The sequence below is a fragment of the Idiotropiscis lumnitzeri genome, chromosome 21 (assembly GCF_059441095.1).
Source record: "Idiotropiscis lumnitzeri isolate Australia: NSW breed Sydney's pygmy pipehorse chromosome 21, RoL_Ilum_1.0, whole genome shotgun sequence".
Lineage (NCBI taxonomy): Eukaryota > Metazoa > Chordata > Actinopteri > Syngnathiformes > Syngnathidae > Idiotropiscis > Idiotropiscis lumnitzeri.
The window spans coordinates 1,957,270-1,977,561 of record NC_142411.1 but is presented as its reverse complement, the minus strand read 5'-3'; the positions used below and the strand labels follow the sequence as shown (position 1 = coordinate 1,977,561).

The window sequence follows — 20,292 nt, the reverse complement described above, 5'->3', positions numbered from 1 at the left end:
GCAGCCTTTAAGCCTGCACAATGATTATTATTATTATTTTAATTATGGTTCTTTTATTTGGATTTGTAAAAGAAATTTAAAAAAATGATAGTTATTTTTTTTTCACATTTTATTTCTCTTTCTTCGTTTTAATTAGAGCAAAAAAACCACGGCTTTTACGTTTTGCTCGCAACACTTCTGGGGGTCTTGCGTGGACCTGCCCCTTCATTAGTCAGATCACATCAAACTGATAATTGTCGCCGTGCAGACTTTAAAGGCTCATCTCCCACAAAGGGAATCTAATTATTTGTCTTTCTGTCGCATTATCCGCCTATTTAGCCTTATTCGCACCTCGGTGAGAACGAACGACGTCCTCCGCGAAGGTCGCATTTTGCCACTTGTGCTTCGCTTTGAACTCGTTTTTTTCCCCGCCTCAGCTGTGAACCCATAAACCTCCGGAGATGCGCTCGCATATAAAAACGTCATCTCCTCCGTGAATCTCGTCTGCTGTCATCATCCGCGGATGCTGATTTTCCTCAACATGGACCTCGAGGCTGCAACGACCGCAATCCTACACGACTGGAAACTCGGCGAACAGCTCAACTCCTCCGGCTCCTCTCCGGAATCGAATTCTCCCTCCTCCGTGGATTCCGAGTGCTCCTCGCCGGAGATGTTCTACTCCGGAGGTCACCAGGAGCTCGCCTACGGTTCTCCGGGACGAGGTCCTTACACCGGCTCCAAGGCGCCCAGGACGCACGGCAAGGCCAAGATGTCCACCAAGAGGCGCGTGAAGGCGAGCGAGAGGGAGAAGATGAGGATGAGGAGTCTCGCGGAAGCCCTGCACCAGCTCCGGGACTACCTGCCACCGGACTACACCAAGAGGGGCCAGCCTCTGACTAAAATACAAACCCTCAAGTACACCATCGAGTACATCAACAAGCTGTCGGACATTCTGAGCCATGCGTAAAAGTCACCATTTTACGCACCCGCGCGTAAAAGTCATGCAGCGATCGTGCTCATTTTTTGACTTTTTTTTTTTTTTTTTTATCTTAAATGCTTTACATGTTAATAAGTATGTTTGATTTCATTACTTTGCCCTTTCCTGGATGTAAATATTGATTAGAGGGCTCTCATTGTTTTGTATATGGGAATACAACTGTTTTAGAGATGGAGTGTAGTCATATTTTGTAAGGTTTATTTTCGTGAAATCCATTTTATTTTATTAATATGTGGTCTATTTTGATAGAAAGTAGCTGTTAAAATGTCCAATAATTGCTACCAGTGAATTTATATTGCTGAAAAAATAAACATGATGACTGATGTATTTTTTTTATATTTAATAATATTCTACTATAAATTCGCAAGTTAAATTGTTGAAGCTCTCACTGAGGACTGCGCCTTTAAACATAATCCAATCAGAACTTCAGAATCTCCAGACAGGAAGGACTTTGACCAATCACGTTTTAAGAATAATCACAGGAGGGCGTGTCGACACATAACCGAGAATGTCCATTTGACGAGTCGGTTGTTGAATTTATGGTGAACTTGAGCTCTTGTTTGTAAAAATACAATTGGCTCTCTCATAAAACAGTTCACCCACTCATACTTTCAGGATATCCGAAACAGGAAGTGCACTATCCAATCACCTTTAAAGGTGGGCGTGTCTCTTTGTTTTTATTTCTGTAATTGGTTGCTAAAATACAAAACATGTCACCAGGACATAGACACTTGCAAAATTTTACTTTTCAGGCATGAGGCAGACCATTAAGTAGGTCATTTGTCGAAAGAAGAATAATTAACACAGCAATCCCAAGAAGGCCAAGAATCAGCCGGGTTCTGGAGAAATACACATCAGATCTGCAACGCCACACACGAATGACAATGCAGTTCAATAAACGTCATTCCTGCAACGTCTGCTTGAGTTAAAAGTTGAAAATTTCAAGTTTGAAATGGAGTAAATATACAAGCGATCATCCCAAAACATGACGTGATTTCAAACTCATTTTTACACAAAAATTGCCAGTGGTCCACTCTTAGCATTATTCTAAACGTTGCAATGCATTTTATGCTGGTCTTATGTTTTCGACAGCGGAGTGACTGCACAGTCGGCTTTTCCATGTATTGAGTTTTAATACCAAACAATTGCAGATTAATGAACAGGAAAATGAGGAACTTTGCAGATACAACACAATTATTAACAATATTGTCCGGCGGCATGGTGGACTAGCCGTTAGCCCAATGTTCTCAGAGTCCCAGAGGTTGGAGGTTTGAATCTGCGTTGTATGGAGTTGGCAAGTTCTCACGCTTGAGTAGCTTTCTTCCCTACAGGTTAAGTTGAATGAAGGCTCGAAATTGTCCTTAGGTGTGAAATCTCGATGTGTCTACATGTGCCCTGCGACTGGTTGGTGACCAGTTGAGGTTTGCATTTATTGACTGGGCTTCTGCGCTTCCTCCGTGGGCTCGTCCCTCCACATGGGCTCATGGATGTGTTCTGGAATTTTTTCGATCGCCGTCTGTTAAGAAGAAGCAACATTAGGAGTCTTGTGGACGTCTGTGGTTTAAGCATACAACATGAAACCGACTCACCTTAGTCACTTGCATGGCAACACTTTCCGGAAGGTTCCTCTGGATGTATTCTAGATAAACCCGAGCTGTGGAGCCTGTTAAATGAGACAACTACAAAGACAAATCATTTGTTACTACCACTCCTTTTTTTTAAATAAAATGTAGAGTTATCAACCACTCATTATGATTATCTTTATGTAAAAATCTCACCTCAATACACCTGTAGTGAGTCCTCATCTCATACTGAACCCTGTGTTTTTTGAAGATGTGGACCGACTTGAGCAGTGTTAACCTCTCCATGTCTTTGGGGGGTTCAAAACTGCAGGAAAGGAAGACAAAATATATTTCAGAATTACTGGAGTATGTTGTGTTGCTGCAACAACTTGTTGGTGGAATTGCATAGAAGAGCCAGACTTTTTGCCTATCAGAGCCTTTTAAACAGAATCCACCAAAGCCACCACATATTGCCAAGACTCACACTTTGCTGATGCCGATGCCAAGCTCCTTGGCTGCCATGGTGGCGAAATACTCATAACTGTCCAAAACGGCTCTGTCGTGGCCTTTAACCAGGACAGTCACCTTCTGGAACAGAGTATCTGGTTCTTCCGTCACAGAGATCTGAAAGGGAAATGTTGGAATGAACTCCTGGGTAGAGAGAATTATATGTTGTAAAGGTGGGGAACTATAATAACAACTCACTGGTGATGCTGTTGATGAAAATAATGCAGCAGTTTGGAAGGATGGGATCCGATGGAGGGGACACCTGCAGAGAATTAAAAGGGGGAAATAAAGAGGACATTGACATGCACCACAGATAATTATTCATGCAGGCATTGTGTTTATTACAGTTGTCAGAGAACATACAATGTAACGACACATCAACAAACAAAAACGTGAAATTTACTTCTACATTCATGTTCAGGCGTGACAATGTATGAATGGCAGCGAGTTAATTATGTAAACCGAAGCTAATTTATTCTGCGTATCACTATAGACAGTTGGCATAGTTAAATATTGACTATCTACCGATTAAGTGAATTTTGATGATTTACTCATGCACCGTGGAACAATGTTACATACCGAATTGTGAGCCATTTCTTGTGTCCTGCACAGTGGTCCAGAACTCGTGGTCTCTATAAAACATGCAAATATTAGCAGAGGCAAGGTTACAACGAGTCACCGGCATGCAACATTTCATTGCATAGAATGTTGATACACTTATATGCATCACAAAAAATGAGTTATGAGTGACGCATAAATAAAAAAGAAACCCATTACCGAATGTGATATTCCGGTTAGTATCCTTGCCAAGGAGCAAAATTCTCTCCGGAGCGCCATGGGAACGGCCATGTTTCCAGAGCTGTGCGGGAAACCGGAAGCGTTACGTGTCCCAATGCTGCCCCCGCGTGTTCTGGAAGGTACATCACACTAACAGATGCAATTACCAAAACGTACGCGTTAACTGTGGAAAAGAAACTCATACCGATAGCTATAGAAACTCTTACATATTTAAAATCCGAATATATTTGTGTGACCATACGGACAACATTTTGAACAAGCTTGTTTTTCGTGCTTTGACGATGTCGTTGATACAAACGAGGCTAGAACGTGACAAGCGAGCGTCACGTGACCGTCACGTGACTCAGCTGTCGGGGCCCTGTTGCCAGTTCCAGCAGAGCTGAGAGCTCCGGTTCGGCTCACAGTACACAGACCGAGCAGTGGAACAGCGACAACAGCCGAGGTAAGCTTCCCACATAATTGCTGGGCTCCCTCCAGGCTGCATTTAATACACAAAACACCCATCACAAAGCATGTTATTTTACTCATGTGTAATTATGTGAAATTAGCTACCCCATCAGTGTTAAAAAAAACGCGATATCAGTATCCGACCGGTCATGCTAGCAGTAGCCGGAGAGCGAGCAGTGCCAGCGGCGGATGGGCAGCCTGTGGTCGCCGCCTTGGCTGGTTCTGGATCAGCTAAGTTTAGCGAGACATTAGCCGCCTCTTTTTTTTCCCAATTAAATTTTTCTTGATAATAACAGGGTAACAAAAGCGTTCTTCTGTCGCGCCAGGATCATTTAAAAAATTGAAAAGCAGGCGGGGAAAAACGTCGATGTGAGCTTTTTGTTTGATGGCGACATGTTTTGATGCTCGGAGCTCACAAGGAGTTACCTCAACCTAGCATCATTTCAACGAGAATGTCGTATTGTTCCGCCCCGGAAGATTTATTCCCCTCATGTGCCTGTAATTGATTAGAAACGACCCATTTTTAAACACCATTGCAAATTATTACTATTTTATTTTACCGTACTTTTATTATTATTTTTACCTCGCATGTTTAGACGCAAAGGGGCCGACTTGTTCACTCAAGATGCTAATTAAGCCAAAAATGGTACACCAGTCTTGTGTTCAATTATTCAGAAAGTCGTTATAAATCCTTCTGCCGCGCATAGTATTCAGGGAACTAGAACGCGTCATAAGTAATAAAAGGGTAATGAGGGGGTAATTTAGGCCAGTTTATTAATATTTATTTCCCGGATGGAGTGTGGCTTGAAGCAATTTATGTACAGGGCATCTCTGGTTTACGACCTGTATTTGTGCATAATGAACTTTAGTCTATCACAAACTCATGCAAACGCAGCAGTAAAAAAAAATATATATTTTTTAGGTTGGTCAAAAAACAAAAACAGCCTGACAGATGCACTCACTGATAGCGTTTATTTGTGGAATAAATAAATAGGCCTACGTTTATCAAATTTTGACAAACAAAAAAAATCACAATTGGTAAAATCAATCCCAACATTGTGTGCATAGCCTAAGTTACAGAAGTTGCTCATTTCCCTGCCGTCTGTTCATCCTTGCATCATCACAACAATCCGTTTTGGACAAAAGTTTTGTGGGTCGAAAATGTGCACTTTTCAGCCATAAACCTTCGGTGGATGAATTTTTGATGCATCCCTAATATATATGTATACGTGGACATACATCATCGGTGCTGTTTTGACAACTCCAAATGGAACCGCTGAAGTGGGAATGTAGGGTACTTTAGGCCACCTGATTAATATTTGACGTAAGCAGTCTTGTGTTTACGCGCTAAACGTCAGTGTTTATTTATGAGCTTTGCTAAGTGGAGCTGCTTATTTTGTCTGTTTTTCCTTTGGCTCGCCACAGTGGGATGCCCGAGGTTTGCCGGCGTTATGACATTACCAGGAGGGGCGGTGCTCCTGCGGGGCTACAGCTGATGGAGAGGAGTCCCTGCTCCTCCTCCTCCTCCTCTTCCTCCTCCTCCGCTCACACTCGCTGCCAGGATCGGATGATGAGGACGCAGCACGGCGGCGGCGACACAGAAGCAGCGCCGGGATCGAGCTGGAGCCGCAGGACATGCTGAGCCGACTCGTTAGCGGTTTACACGCGTTTCTTTCTGGATGTTCAGTCATAAGTGCCTTCCCAATGCGGATTCTCCAACTTTTCTGACATTATCCGGACCCTCGCAGAGGTTTTCACAGATGTCCAGGGACTCGCACGTACTATGCACCATCGCTGTCTCACACTCCTCATCGAACCTGTAACCTCAGCACAGGATTCCTGAAGCGAGGGCCTTCCTTCCTACAAGCGCCCCCCTCCCCACGGGTAGCTTCTCCTCGTACGACGCAGGGATGTTCGCCTCCGTGGAACACGGCCCGGTCCTCTGCAGTGACTCCAACATCCTGTGCCTATCCTGGAAAGGCCGCGTTCCCAAAAGCGAGAAGGAGAAGCCGGTGTGCCGGAAGCGCTACTACGAGGAGGGCTGGCTGGCCACCGGGAACGGCCGAGGTGTCGTCGGCGTCACGTTTACTTCCAGTCACTGCAGGCGGGACCGGCCAACCCCGCAGAGGGTCAACTTCAACCTCAGAGGGCACAACAGCGAGGTAAGATGGAGCATATTTTCTTAGCTTGTTTCATTTTTTTGCCTTAAGTATCGGAGGCTGGCATCGGTAGCCTCCGCGAGAACCCAATACCTTAAAATAAGGCTCATATCTGCCTCAAGTTGTCTTTAAGTGTGATTGACTTGTGAGCAGTTTCGGGTGTAGACTGCCTTTCCTTGATGTGATTATAGAAAATAGATGGATTATTCTCTGCTCTGTCATTTTCTTGGCCGCCACTACGGTTGTTTGTTTCCCGCTAACCACTTAAAGCGTCAGTTTCTCCTGTAAACGGCGACATCGTTTTTCGGGTTGTGTTGCTCAGCACATCTGCTTCACAGTTGGAGTTCCCGAGTTTGAATCTCGTCATCACGATCTTGGAGCGCACCCTTCTTGCTCCTTGTGTCTTGGTTCCGCTTCAGTCTGGGTCAGAGATAATTAGAAGGGGAAGCATTTGAAAGGAAGCGTCACTGAAATCAGGCCCACTTTTCAACCAGACTGACGGTCAACGGGCAGAACCAAAAGCGGCTCATTTTCTTTCTGTCAAGTCTAATGAGCGACTGCTAACTTACCCCGCCGCCTTCTGACCTCCCGTCAGTTGAAAAACAACAAGACGGGAATATTTTTATACGGCTTTTACTTTCAATGCTGCAGAATAATCCCCTCTGGGATATGATTCAAAATAGATCAACAGCTCGTTTGACAAGCCTTCTTGCCGCTTTTTTTTTTTTTTTCATGACAGCGTCTATTCATTGCAAATGAGTTGAGCTGATTATATGCGAGTAGTTTGACAACACCATTGTGGACCTTTACGCAGACTTGTCTGGCTTTCAAGCAAAAATAGAAACCACACCGACACGTTTCATCTCCATACGGTCGTTTATGAAACGATACAATTTGTTTAGTTGGGATTAGCAAACCCAGAATAGGCTTGCGTTTACGCCGTGGGCTTTGTAGGCGGCATGTTGAAAGCTTCATCAGCATGGAACTCGCCGATTAGTCAAACCGTCAAGATCATAAACAATGCAGCATGCTGACAGTAGCGTGAACCGCCGCTATTTGTGGGCGACCCAGTCTTGCCGCAAATAGCGAATACCCCTGAAAATTGTGTTTTTAATTGACGTCGATGACATAAAATGGTGGCAAAGCGCCACATGGAGCTCCTCAACTGACTCCAACATGGTCTTCCGGGACCTAGAGGGTGCCAAAGTGATGTTTTAATTGCTGCCGTCTTTGCATTCAATTAAGAAAATACGTCAGTGACTCGTTGTGATAAAAGCGCTTTCACTTCGGTGAGCCGCACAAGTCCGTTCACTGCGTTGCGCCAAGGAGTTTTCCCGCGTCATAAATCGTTCCCTCCGTGCACTTGATGTGCTCTCTACCTGTCTGGCCACTTGACCCATGCGCCGCGCTTAAGAGGAGGAGCTTTACCGCCGCTAATCCAACTATAGAGAGGACATGTTGCATAACGCGCTCGGCTGCCATGTCAAGTCCAGGTCGTCTTTGTTTGTTTCCAGAAACTTTCCGTGGCCAACACAAATAAACAATATCATCGTTTTGTTTTGTTTTTAGATTTACATCTGCCGTGACGATAATCCCTGACATGAAAATGCAATATAAATTCAGTGTCGTGTACAGCTCAAGAAGAACCCGAGGACGATTCAAAGCTCTGCACAAGACGACTAAAGCCCTCCGTATATTTCCATGGCAACCATCGCTGTCCTTGTCCTGGTAACAGTAACAAAAAATATCGGGATCTTGTTCAGATCTTTCAGGTTACATGTTCTCATACGTGCACATTTGGCATTGATCACGATACGGTTTTGCCATTTTGGCACGAAACCCCCAAAACACGGTGATGATGAGTCGGGTTGTGCCCTTTGCTCTGCCCCGTCTCGTGTACCATGAAGCCTGCATTCGTTGCACTTTATCTTCCATCGTGCGCTCCCCCCGAACAGCGCAGCACTTCTCTTCTATTGAGTTTGAGCATCTGATTTAATATCTGGTCCACATCAGCGGCCTCTGACTCGCCCTCCCGCTTGCTCCCGAGCCAGCTCGTCTTCACTTTTACAATAATGAATGAATGAAGATTTCCAGTTGGCTCACAAAAAAGTTTTATTGTCTAAATCGCCTTTGATCCAAACGAGCGTGTGGATGTTGCGAAACAATCTTGATATTGATTTTTCGGAAGAAAGTGCACAAGTGAGCGGCCAAGACTATTAATTTCATTTGCCAAAAACAAAAGGGCCCCATGCCAGCGTTCGGCGTCGCTCCGGACGGACCTCTGTGCTCTTGCCACTGTGATGCCGCACCTTCACAATGTCCTTTCACTTCTGCTGACTGCGCCGCAACGGCCGACGACGCCCCTTGATTTGATTTGGCTTCTTCTTTTAACTTGCTGGGGTCAGCTTTGTAGTCCGCTCTGAGACGGAACGCTTTGACAAAAGAAGACCGAGTGGCAATTATTAATGGATAAGCAGTGGCTGATGATTTCATGGATCAGAGACCTGGAGTGTCCCCCTGGCTTGCTAAATTTTGGATCAGTAAAGAATAAAGTGATAAAATATCTATAAAGTGTATTTTTTTTATTGAAATATTTGGGTGCCTGGAACAAATTATTTGGATTTACATTATTTGCAATGTTTAATATTGCTTTGGATTACGTGTCATTTTTGGTCAGACGTTTGGGAACAGATGTATTGCTCGCATTTTATCGAGCAGCCTGAGCTTTTCTCCTATGTCCTGAATTCGGTTTACAGTTTTTTTTTCTCCATCTCTGGCACGCTTAAAAATAATAATCACCAAAGCCAAAGAAAAAGCAAAACACTTTATAGGATCCACTCTGTTCTAAAATGTCCTCCGTCTGTGTGACAACGCTCACAACCTTGTCATCAAATTTGCGTCGTTGTTAAATCCCCTCCTTTCTAATCACGATGCCAAGGTTAATTGCCACCCGTTTGTTGACTGGATTCCCTGCCGGTGATCGCCGCGATCCCTCAGTGTCCTGCGCCGTCTTTATCCTCATCCCGTCTGTCTCCATGTGACGTCCGATCTCTCCTGGCTCGCTGCGACGCGGCGAGGTGCTCAGCTGTCTCCCCCCGCGGGATGCCTGACCAGCTCGCACTAATCTCCACACCCTGCTAAATTTACACTCACATGCGCAGCTTATTCTCACCACGACATGTGCGCTCGCGGTGACATCAACTCCGCCCCGCCCCCCTTTTGATTCACCTCCAGGTTGTTTGGAATTTATTTAAGAGGACCCATGAAATACATCTATGCTGTGTGCACGTCCATATTTCATAATAATGGCTTCCTCTGACGTGCTTCCACGGTTATATTATGCTTTACGATGATCGTAATAGTTTAATGGATAATTTAGATATCGGATTTTGACCTGCATGTACTAATCAGACTTATTCTATCCAAAATATGTCTATTATTATTTTATTCATTATTATTACAACAGCGAGAAACGTTTGCGTATTCATGCACACCTGTTAGTGACATGTCATCCCTTTGTGCCAATCTCGTGTAATCCTTTGAACCCTCCTTCGAGTTAATTAGCGTCGCACACTCCCAATCTTTATCCTCATTAAACAATACCCAGGTGGGGGATTGACACCAATGCAACCCAAAAGGTGTTCGGTGGCGCGCGGAGCTCCTCTGAAGCAAAACAAATGATGCTTGGCTGAGTGCATATTCTGGCCACATGATTGGATCATTTTTTTTTTCGTGCTCCTCCTCATTGGGGTCGAAGGTCAGCTGGCTTTTGGCCAGAAGCTTGCAGCGGTTGGCAGATTATCGCAGGGCACATGAAGACAATTCAATCATATTCACGCTTATGGACAGTATGGAGCAGGGGCCACCAAGGTGGTGGGCATCAAGTTGCTCTCAGGAGCACTTGAGTTGCCTGCTCGTCTGTTCTTAAAAAAAAAAAAAAAAAAAAGGAGCGCAACATTGATGGGAGCTTTTGAATTGCAAGGAATGTTGTCGATTTTTATCTGATGAATGAATAGATCAAGGCGTGTTTGCTGGTAGTGATACGGTCGCTTTGTGAACGAGTCCTCATTTCTTTGAAGCAAAATGTTAAATGTTGTCGGAGTCACACTCGGGAAAAGTGTAAGCCTGGCTAAAACGTGCCCCGTGTTGTGCCTCGGAGCATGTACGGCCCACGTGCTTCGCTGAGTGAGAGCAGAGCGGCTCCCCGCTTCGGATTATTCCTCTGGGAATCGGCTGAGTCACGCTAGAGAAGAACAGGCAGATAGTGACACACACGCACACACACACAGAAAACGGAGCGAAGAGCTCAGGGATAGCGACGGGTTCTTTTGAGGCGACACTTAATGGTCCTTACTGCTCAGTAGCAGTCATCAGCATCTTGTTTTGTGTCAATCATATTTGTGATGATGATTCATAAATTCACACGATGATGAGTTAGTGGCAGTAAATATTCTCATATTTGGGATTAGGGAGAAAATGATCAATGAGATTATTTTAATGTGATGGTGTCCTTCTTACAAGTGTGCGAATCGTCAGAATTGTTGTCCACCCCCCCATGCAAAATTCTGACTTCGTGCCTCTTTACATTCCGGTACTCTCCATCGACATACTTGACATAAAACGACTTCTATTTTCGTCATTCAACCTCCGGCGTGTGTAATACATCTGATAATTACAGCTCCTCCGAGGATTTCTCCAAATGAGGTTAACCCACTTAATGATATGCTGTGCCGTCAATTTGCTTGGATGCTAAACTTAGCTCGCCGCTAATGTAACCACTGGCTGCTCAGCGCAGCGAGACACGTCGAGCGCTTCGTAACAGTCGAACCTACCGGACCGCCACGGAAGTGTTGCGTGTTTGACAAGCCGCCTCGTTGTCTCTTCAAGGTGGTCCTGGTGCGATGGAATGAGCCCTTCCAGAAACTGGCCACCTGCGATACCGATGGCGGCATCTTTGTTTGGATCCAGTACGAGGGCCGCTGGTCCGTGGAGCTGGTCAATGACCGCGGGGCTCAGGTAGAGTTTGCCAAGTCGGAATAATTGAATTTATTAATTAATATGAGAGCAGCACATCCGTTTGTTTGACGTCATTCGAACTGAGCGACGTATATTGTCGACTGCAGGTGAGTGACTTCACGTGGTCGCACGACGGCACTCAGGCGCTCATCTCCTACCGCGACGGCTTTGTGCTGGTGGGCTCCGTCAGCGGGCAGAGACACTGGTCGTCCGAGATCAACCTGGAGAGTCAGATCACGTGCGGAATTTGGACACCTGACGACCAGCAGGTGCGACCCACTCTTCTTCCGTCCGGCGATTCGCCGCGATGCTCCTGTTTGTAAATTCTTCCCTTTCACCGCGCAGGTTTTGTTTGGCACCGCCGACGGACAGGTGATTGTGATGGACTGCCACGGGCGCATGCTGGCCCACATTCTGCTGCACGAGTCGGACGGCATCGTCAGCATGTCGTGGAACTACCCCAGCTTCCTGGTGGAGGACAGCAGCGAGAGCGACACGGATTCTGACGACTACCCCCCGCAGCAAGGTTCGCTGGCGGCCCTGAAGGACCGTTGTCCAGCTGTTTTGTTTTGTTTTGTTTTTTTTCTTTTAATTCGGGCTAGAGGAAAACAGATGTGCCACCATCTGTGAGCTTCTCTTCCCCCCCATCAGCGCCTCCTAATGCTCGTTTGCATTGATCACTATAAGCAGGCTCGACATTTTTATCGTACCACCGGTATCTTAATTATTTTTAACGCCACAAATAATTTCCTCATCTTTTCTCTCTCCTGATAGTGCACAGCCACAAACCTCTGCTGACAGTCAGCTTTACCTCCGGAGACATTAGCCTGATGAACAACTACGATGACCTCTCACCCACCCTCATCCGCACCGGCCTGAAAGGTAATCAACTCACACTTTTTTTTTTTTTTTTTGTTCCCCCGTCCCATGTTCATCTCATGACGACTCTTGACATTCTTTTCCGCAGATGTGGTCGTCCAGTGGTGCTCGCAGGGGGATCTTCTGTCGGTGGCCGGCATTGAGAAGACGCTCCTCTCCCACGACCCTTCTTGTCCTTCTCCTGTCAGGAACGCGCTTGTCAAGTTCTATAACGTGCGGGGTGAACACATCTACACACTGGAAACGCCAGCACAGGTGAGTTACAGCAAAAAAAAAAAAAAAATATATATATATATATATATATGCAGATATTTTTTAATTATCTTAAAATAATTAAAATTGAAAAAATAATTTAAATTACATCTAACCAGTAAAAAGAATCTCAATAGAAATTTAGAATGATACAGTTTTCTTTTAATGCTTTCAGACACAAACTTGGTAAGAAAAAATGTCCTGGCAGCCAAAGAACATGCAATTAAATTTTTCATTTAATCATGGAATTAAAAAGGGAACCATCGCTCAACTTGGATATACTTGCTTTTCATTAGGCTGAGCATTTTATACACTGCTAAACTGCGTAAAAAAGCCAAATTCCGCCACGTTAATGTTTGCCATTTTCTCCTGACTCCTCCCTTTGCCCCACAGCGCCCCATCACCACCCTGTGCTGGGGCCACCGGGACTCCCGTCTGTTCCTGGCGTGCGGGCCGGCGCTCTACGTGGTGCGCGTGGAGCACCGCGTGGCCAACCTGCAGCTCTTCTGCCAGCAGGTCATCGCCACGGCTGTGAAGGAGGAGAAGGACGTGGCCAAGCTCACCATGCCGTCACGCCTCTGCTCCTACGTCACCTCTGCTTTTATCCCCACCATCAGGGTAAGACCGGGCGCAGCGACGTTGAGACGATATGGTCACGGGGTTGACCACAAAACCTGATTTCCGCCACACTTTGCCCCCAGCAGCCCATTCCCGACCCCAACAACATGCGTGAGTTTGTGAGCTACCCGACAGCTGGCAATGAGCGCCTGCATTGTACGATGAAGCGAACGGAGGACAACCCAGAAGTGGGCGGTCCTTGCTACACTCTGTACTTGGAGTACTTAGGCGGTCTGGTGCCCATTCTTAAAGGTCGGCGAATAAGTAAATTACGCCCCGAGTTTGTCATTATGGACCCCAAGACGGATGGAAAAACAGGTAAGGCGATGTTTTAACTACAATTCCCGAAAGTCCATTTGACCTTTCTTCCTTTGTATGGCGTTATGATCAAATGGAAAGAATTGCCTTTAAAATGAACCTTAAAAGTTCATTTATAAAAAATAATTGACAAAGACTAACAAATAACTTGTTACCGTCGTTTTTAGCAACTGTAGTTTCAGTGCTCGCTTATTTAAACTGGTTTTCATTTTATTATGCGAAGGAAAATGAGATTTCCTCGACTATTTCAATTCCTTCTCTCCCCTCAGATGAGATCTACGGCAACAGCCTGATCTCAGCCATGATTGACAGCTGTAACTGCTCCGACTCCAGTGATATCGAACTCAGCGATGACTGGGTCGGCAAGAAGTCTCCAAAAATATCCCGGGGCAGCAAGTCCCCCAAACTTCCCAGGTGAAAAATCACACACTGTAATTTCCATTTCTTTTTGCCGACGCTGCCGAGTGAGTCCCTTAAATCCCTTAAATGAGTTCTAACCTGTTTTGTGCTTCACTGCATGCTTAAACCATTTTTTCCCTTCCCATTTGCTACCTTCTCTGTAGAGACTTAGTTTGTCCCTTTACCAACAGAATCAACATCGATCCCAGGAAATCGCCCAAACTGTCTCGCGCCGCCCAGGAAGTTTCCAGGTCACCGCGTCTACCCATGCGCAAACCCTCCATCGGGTCGCCCAGTCTAACGCGGAGAGAATTTCCTTTGGATGACATTACTCAGGTACTTGTCACGTTTGCGTTCAACAAACTTTTTTTTTAAGGAGGACTATTTCTCATCAAGGTGTTTCATTGTCACTCTTTCAGCAAAACTACCTTGCTCAGGTCACATCAAATATTTGGGGAACAAAATTCAAGATTGTCGGGCTTGCTGCATTTTTGCCAACAAACCTTGGTGCAGGTAATCTATTAATGTCTTTGTGTGAGTGATAACTTGGTGCAGTGGAAGCAGGCAGCCAGTAAGGGGCACACTTTCGAGCTCAAGGGCCACGTTTGCATTTGATGGGCTCGGTCATTCTCAGATAAAACTGTAACTTGATTCATTCTGTCGGATACATTGACAATATTCCTCTTGTCCTTCTGACTTTCACCTCAGTCATCTACAAAACCAGCCTCCTCCACCTGCAGCCCCGACAGATGACCATCTACCTGCCGGAGGTGCGCAAGATCTCCATGGAGTACATCAACCTGCCCGTCTTCAGCCCCAACGTCTTCAGCGAGGACGAAGACGACCTGCCCGTCTCGGGCCCTGCCGGTGGCGCCGACGACAACCCGCCCTGCACCGTCAACATCCCCATCGCCCCTATCCACAGTCCCGCCCAGGCCATGTCGCCTGCCCAGAGTATCGGCCTTGTCCAGTCCCTGCTAGCCAATCAAAATGTTCAGCTGGATGTTCTAACCAACCCCACGGCCACCTCCCCGGGAGCCGCAGCTGCTGCTGCTGCTGCTGCTGCTGCTGCCGGTTCCGACCAAAACCAAGACACCGTCCTCACAGCCCAGTACACAGTCCCCACTCGATACTCCAGTCCGGGTCAGGTCATCTTTGGTGGGCTGGACATGAGTCGCCTCACTGTCGGAGCCTCTCACGCTCATCAGTCTTCACAACAACAACAACAGCAGCAGCAGCAGTTGCAACAACTACAACACCATCAGCAACTCCAACACCATCAGCAACTGCAGCACCATCAACAGCTGCAGCAGCAGCACCAACAGATGCTGCAGCAGCAGCAGCTTCAGCAGCAGCTCCAACACATGCAGCAGCAGCAGCAGCATCATCATCAACAGCTCCAGCAGCACATCCTGCAACAGCAACAGCAGCAACAAATGCTTCAGATGCAACAGCAGCAGCTCCAAATTCAAATCCCCATTCCTTCCCTGTCATCAGCACAGACCTCAGGCGTGGCCATGCTTCCGACGGGCGCGCTGCAGATCCAGATCCCTCACCCACCGCCCGATCATCTTGTCGAAAGGGGAGCCGCGGGCGAACACGAGACCCTCCTGAAAATAAAGACCCCGCGTTCAGGTCCGCAGCTGGCCGAGGCTGACACGGTGGTGTTCAGCGCGCCACTGGAGCTTAGTAAAATGAATCCCCCTCCTCCTTATCCTGGAACGGTGGCTGCTGCAGTGGCGGCGGCGGCGTCCGCTTCCATGTCGGCCTCCGGCGTGCCCGCAAACGCCTCATCAGGAACAATTGGGGGCTCCTCTGGAACGCCACCTCCCGGTGATCTCAGTGCCAAAAAAGCGGATATACAACTTTATACCCTAAGTCAGCCACAAGGGCAGTACCCCACCCCACTTGGCTACGAGCGAATCACCACCTTTGACAGCAGCGGTAACGTGGAGGAGGTCTGTCGTCCTCGAACCCGTCTCGTCTGTAATCAGAATGTCTACAGCCTGCAGGGGCCCGGAAGCTCTGCCACCCTCAGGGTCACCTCTTCATCCTCATTGTCCTCAGCAGAAGGCAAAAAGCTCCAGCTGCCGTACAGCTCCGCCACCCTCAACAGACTTACCGCACCTCGCTATTCCATACCGAGCGGAGACCCTCCTCCGTATCCGGACCCGGCCAATCAGAATAGCGGCAGGAATCCCGGCCAGAAGCTGGACAGCGGTCTCATCCACGCCACTCTCAGGAGGAATAGCCGCGAGGCCACCCTCAAAGTGTCCCAAATGATGGAGCCGCCCAGACCGCTGCCGCCGAAAGCGAAAAATAACAGTGCACTGGCAGCCTCCTACCAGCAGAGGGTGCAAACAGCCTTATACACCTGCAGTCAGTGTAGCAGCGGGTCCGGCGTTGGAGTCACGGCCCCAGGCAGCGCTAATGGAATAGCAGGGGGGACCATAATCAGGCAAGATTTTCCTCCAGGGAACGGAGCGCCACACAGCACCGTTATCGTACACTCCAACAGCGGCACCCCTCTGGCCTCGCAGTCCTCCTACAGCCTGCTCAGCTCACTGGAAGCATCTGGCCCCGCTGCAGGAGGAGGCGGTGGCAGAGAGCGCGTCGATTATGTCAATTCGGCGTTTACCGAGGATGAAACGCTCACTCAGTCCCTCCGGCATTTGGCTTTAGGAGGAAACGAAACGTCAAGCTTGCTCGTTAAACGCCCGCCCCCCTACCAGTGGGACCCCGCCGCCACGGAGGAGGTGTGGGTCCCTCAGGAACGGGCTGCATCGCTCAACCCCGCCGCTCATCCGGTACCCCACAAACCGCCCCCGCTCATCCTCAGCCCGGCGCAGCACTTGGACGTGTCCAGGCTGCCTTACGTGTTGTCTCCCAAGTCGCCCACGACGCCCGGCGCCGCATCTTTTCAAGCCGCCGCCGGGTACCAAATTTCTCTCCAGTATCCCTCCGTCACTGCCTACCCTGGAGGCCAGCTTCAGCCCATCCTAACATCACCCCGGCCCTGTTCCTCCCCAAAAGAGGTGGTTGCCCCCGTGTCTCTCTCACAACAGGACGCAACCATTGTCTTACCCGCCGGTTATCCCACCAGCCTGACCAACTTGGCCTGCTGCCCTCTGCCACCTTTGTACCCCGGTACCGGGCTTCCCGTTCCTCCCATCGCCCTCCACACACCGTGGGGGACGTATAACTCCTGTCCTCCGATTCCCAGTCCTGCTGTGCCTCTACCGCCCAAAGCTTCCCATATGGCGGTCGACAAAAATGCGCTTTCACCGCCACCGCCGCCGCCACCTCACGTAGAACTTCAGAACCACGCGGGGCTACAAGAAGCCATGGCAGAAACCGCAGAAGGTTACCAGGAAGTGCTGTCCTTAGCCGAGAGCCCCGTGCCGCCTCGCTCGGAAAAGTTCAGCAAGAAGAACCGCAAGAGGGCGGACGGGAGGGCGGAGGAGGCCAACATGCCGCCTCCGGCTGAAGGCAGCAAGTCCAAAAAGGAGGGCCGAGCACTCGGCGACTTCAACGCCCTCATCTCCAGTCCTCGGCTGGCAGGGAGGGACAAGAAGAAGGTGAAAGGGCCCAAGGAGCAACTGAAGGTCAAGAAACTGAGCAAGGCCACCGCCAACAGCGAATTCCAGGACAGCTCGGATAGCGAGCCGGAACTTTTCATCAGCGGGGACGAGCTCCTCAACCAGTGCCAAAGCGGGAAGAAAGGCTGGAAGACCAAGAGGAACCTCAGGGCGGCCAGCGAGCTGGAAGAGATGAAATGTCGCAAGGCCAACGAGAAGGAGGACCGAGGACTGGGCAGCCAGGGCTTCGTGTACGTCATGGCCAACAAACAACCGCTGTGGAATGAAGCCACGCAGGTGTATCAGCTGGACTTTGGCGGTCGTGTCACGCAGGAGTCCGCCAAGAACTTTCAGATAGAACTCGAAGGCCGGCAGGTGAGAGAGATTGCTGCGCGTCGAATGGCTTTTAAATGTAAAACTTATTCGAGTAGTCCTGGAAAAATGGCCGCTTCTTTTATGCTCATATTTTTGCCCCCGTTTGTCTTTTGCAGGTGATGCAGTTCGGCCGCATCGACGGCAACGCTTACATCCTGGACTTTCAGTATCCCTTCTCCGCCGTGCAAGCCTTCGCGGTGGCGTTGGCAAACGTCACGCAACGCCTCAAATGAGACAGCGCTCTGCCACACGCGGGATTTTACAGGAAGTCACCATTTCTTTTTTTTTTTTTTTAAACCAGTGGTGCACGCTGGCTACACACAAAGAAGACGTCAGGGGAGCGAGCCGATCCCGCTGCACTACACGATGCTGCCACTTGAGTCGCGGTTGCCGAGCCGGCGAATGCAGCGCTGCGCTGTCGGCAACCGTCATGCAAATAAACGCTGCTTTAGTGAGTCGACCAAGAGAGGAAACTGTCAATGTGCAGTTTGAATACGATTTTCTTTCTTTAATTTAAAAAAAAAAAAAAAAGGAGCAGCAGTAATACTTGAAAACCACACTCTGGTGATTAGTTTTTCTCCAGAGCACACACAGGTACTACTGGCCACTCAAAATCCATTGCTGTACAACACTCACCACTAGATGACACTGCTTTTTTTTTTTTTTTGGGAGGGGGTGTTTGTGACGCAAAATGGTGGACCGCCGGCTTTTGTTTTCGCTCTGTCATTCCTTTTGCTACTGTCAGTTCACACGCGTTATACCGGTGTGACTGCTGGCATTGAATTCTTTTTTTTTTTTTCAGACATGATTGAAAGATGAAGAAACACGGATTAAGTTATGCGTACTGTACATTGTAAATTGTCGCCATTGTTTGCGTCGTTTTCTCACCACCCCATCCTGTGAGCGCTCACCGCTTTCATTCGGGAGACTTACGTTGTGATGTTTCTCTCGCATTGACGTCAGCGTGACGTCAGCCATGCAACACCTGTTGTCACTTCTGTGAAGTGCGTGTTCAGTGAGGGGCCTGACCCCCCCCAAGCCCCCAACCACCTCCTCGCCCACCCGCAAATCTTAAACACCACACTTAAACGAGGTGCAGGGAATATTTTTCTACGTTTCTCTCACAATCTCTTCATAATAGACATATCAGTCATAATCAAATGAAAGCTGATTTTTTTTTTTTTTTTGCGTGTAAAGAGACTTGGGTGACTCTGCCACTGTGTTTCAATGCTGTAATACTGTTCAACGCAAAAATGTTTTAAATGTTTTTTTTTCTACTGATTTTATTTTTAAAGTCGACACCAATGAAGGATGAAGCCAGTGAGTCAAATCTCCAAATATGGTTTGTTGTGACGCTTGCGTTTTACACCACATCGGAACTTATGTTCGATTAAAAAAAAAAAAAATTGGACCACCTCCAAATTGACTACAAGAATGAAGTTGAATTTTATGAGATTGTTTTACTCATAAATATTCTATTATAAGAATGACATTATGAGATTAGTACAATTTAAGACTTCTTTTTTTTTCAAAATTAGGACATCTGTCATAATACGGAAGTCTCAAAATTTTTATCCCACCTTAATTCTCATAAAATGAAGTATGTTTCTCTTCGAATATTGCAAATACAAAGTGATGCCAATTTAAAAGTGAAATTACACCTTCGGAAAATGTAGCTTTTCGCTTGGAAAAGTCTCTGACAAGTGTTGTTTTTTCAACAGCGCTCTCAAAATTAGATTTCAACTAGATTCTGATTCAACTTTTTTTTCTCATATATGGCTCTTTTTTTTCAAATATTAGATATTTTCCACGAATACATTTTCTCAAATTTTTGCGACTTTATTGTAATAAAATATGGCACGTTCTTTCCACCATAATTCATGTAAAATTATACGCATTTATTCCCGTAATATGACTTTATTCTGGTAAAATGACAACTTTTTTCCTTGGATTTTCTTGTGCCAAAATGCACTCACTAAGAAAAGAAAAGAGCCTAGAAAATTAAAGAATCGCATATCTGTTCAGACCAAAAGAAATGCATGTGAGATCCATCTATTTATGTTTATTTGTGCAATATTTTCTCTGGAGGAAAGAATCTTTGGTTGATGGCCCACTTTAAGACTTTTCTTTTACGTTCAGCATCTCAAGTTGCTGGTTTGTACATTTTTTTTTATTATTTATGAGATTATTTCGTATCTACACTTACTGTACATTGTGGAGTTTTTTGAATTTTTTTGCTGTGTTTTTGCATTTGTTCTTATGTAGCTAGTGACTTCTTTATGGGGAACGTTAAGGTAAAGTAGTGTGTTTTCCGTCAAGTCGTGTGTGCCTGTGCGTGTTTTGTTTTTTTTCCATGCATCGACCTGTCACATCTGTGTTGAGTCCACTCTCACGGCTTCTGACATGTT

The 20,292-nt window shown here is 47.0% G+C and overlaps 3 protein-coding genes across 5 annotated transcripts; 2 read left to right on the top strand and 1 right to left on the bottom strand.

Moving 5' to 3' along the window:
* The first annotated feature begins 504 nt into the window (after nt 1-504).
* On the top strand, nt 505-1,299 carry msgn1 (mesogenin 1). The gene has a single exon (XM_088286813.1). It carries the CDS (start codon nt 521-523, stop codon nt 944-946), a length of 426 nt encoding a protein of 141 aa, XP_088142939.1. The 5' UTR covers nt 505-520; the 3' UTR covers nt 947-1,299.
* Nucleotides 1,300-1,626: 327 nt separating this feature from the next.
* On the bottom strand, nt 1,627-3,955 carry mrps10 (mitochondrial ribosomal protein S10). Its single transcript, XM_088286499.1, has 7 exons — nt 3,823-3,955; nt 3,625-3,677; nt 3,244-3,307; nt 3,023-3,162; nt 2,755-2,863; nt 2,566-2,655; nt 1,627-2,492 (listed from the first exon to the last, which is right to left on the bottom strand). The coding sequence occupies exons 1-7, from the start codon at nt 3,892-3,894 to the stop codon at nt 2,406-2,408; spliced, it is 615 nt and encodes a 204-aa protein (XP_088142625.1). The 5' UTR covers nt 3,895-3,955; the 3' UTR covers nt 1,627-2,405.
* Nucleotides 3,956-4,168: 213 nt separating this feature from the next.
* Nucleotides 4,169-19,616, top strand: tulp4a (TUB like protein 4a). Of its 3 annotated transcripts, none has more exons than XM_088286496.1 (14): nt 4,169-4,285; nt 5,716-6,452; nt 11,337-11,465; nt 11,573-11,734; nt 11,811-11,991; nt 12,240-12,347; nt 12,433-12,599; nt 12,990-13,214; nt 13,301-13,532; nt 13,802-13,946; nt 14,096-14,267; nt 14,351-14,444; nt 14,640-17,884; nt 18,001-19,616. In XM_088286496.1, the coding sequence occupies exons 2-14, from the start codon at nt 6,201-6,203 to the stop codon at nt 18,115-18,117; spliced, it is 5,229 nt and encodes a 1,742-aa protein (XP_088142622.1). In that variant the 5' UTR covers nt 4,169-4,285; nt 5,716-6,200; the 3' UTR covers nt 18,118-19,616. The 3 variants fall into 3 exon arrangements, with proteins under 3 accessions (XP_088142622.1, XP_088142624.1, XP_088142621.1); XM_088286498.1 differs by having other exon boundaries at nt 13,298-13,532; nt 14,123-14,267; XM_088286495.1 differs by having other exon boundaries at nt 13,298-13,532.
* The last annotated feature ends 676 nt before the right edge of the window (nt 19,617-20,292 follow it).

Excerpts from the sequence above, each read along its gene's own strand:
- msgn1 (XM_088286813.1), top strand. The coding sequence starts at position 521 with ATGGACCTCGAGGCTGCAACGACCGCAATCCTACACGACTGGAAACTC.
- mrps10 (XM_088286499.1), bottom strand. The coding sequence starts at position 3,894 with ATGGCCGTTCCCATGGCGCTCCGGAGAGAATTTTGCTCCTTGGCAAGG. Across the intron at positions 3,678-3,822 it reads TAACCGGAATATCACATTCG|AGACCACGAGTTCTGGACCA; the intron begins GTAATGGGTTTC and ends CATGTTTTATAG. Across the intron at positions 2,493-2,565 it reads TTGCCATGCAAGTGACTAAG|ACGGCGATCGAAAAAATTCC; the intron begins GTGAGTCGGTTT and ends TCTTCTTAACAG.
- tulp4a (XM_088286495.1), top strand. The coding sequence starts at position 6,201 with ATGTTCGCCTCCGTGGAACACGGCCCGGTCCTCTGCAGTGACTCCAAC. Across the intron at positions 11,466-11,572 it reads TCAATGACCGCGGGGCTCAG|GTGAGTGACTTCACGTGGTC; the intron begins GTAGAGTTTGCC and ends TGTCGACTGCAG. Across the intron at positions 13,947-14,095 it reads AAGTCCCCCAAACTTCCCAG|AGACTTAGTTTGTCCCTTTA; the intron begins GTGAAAAATCAC and ends CCTTCTCTGTAG.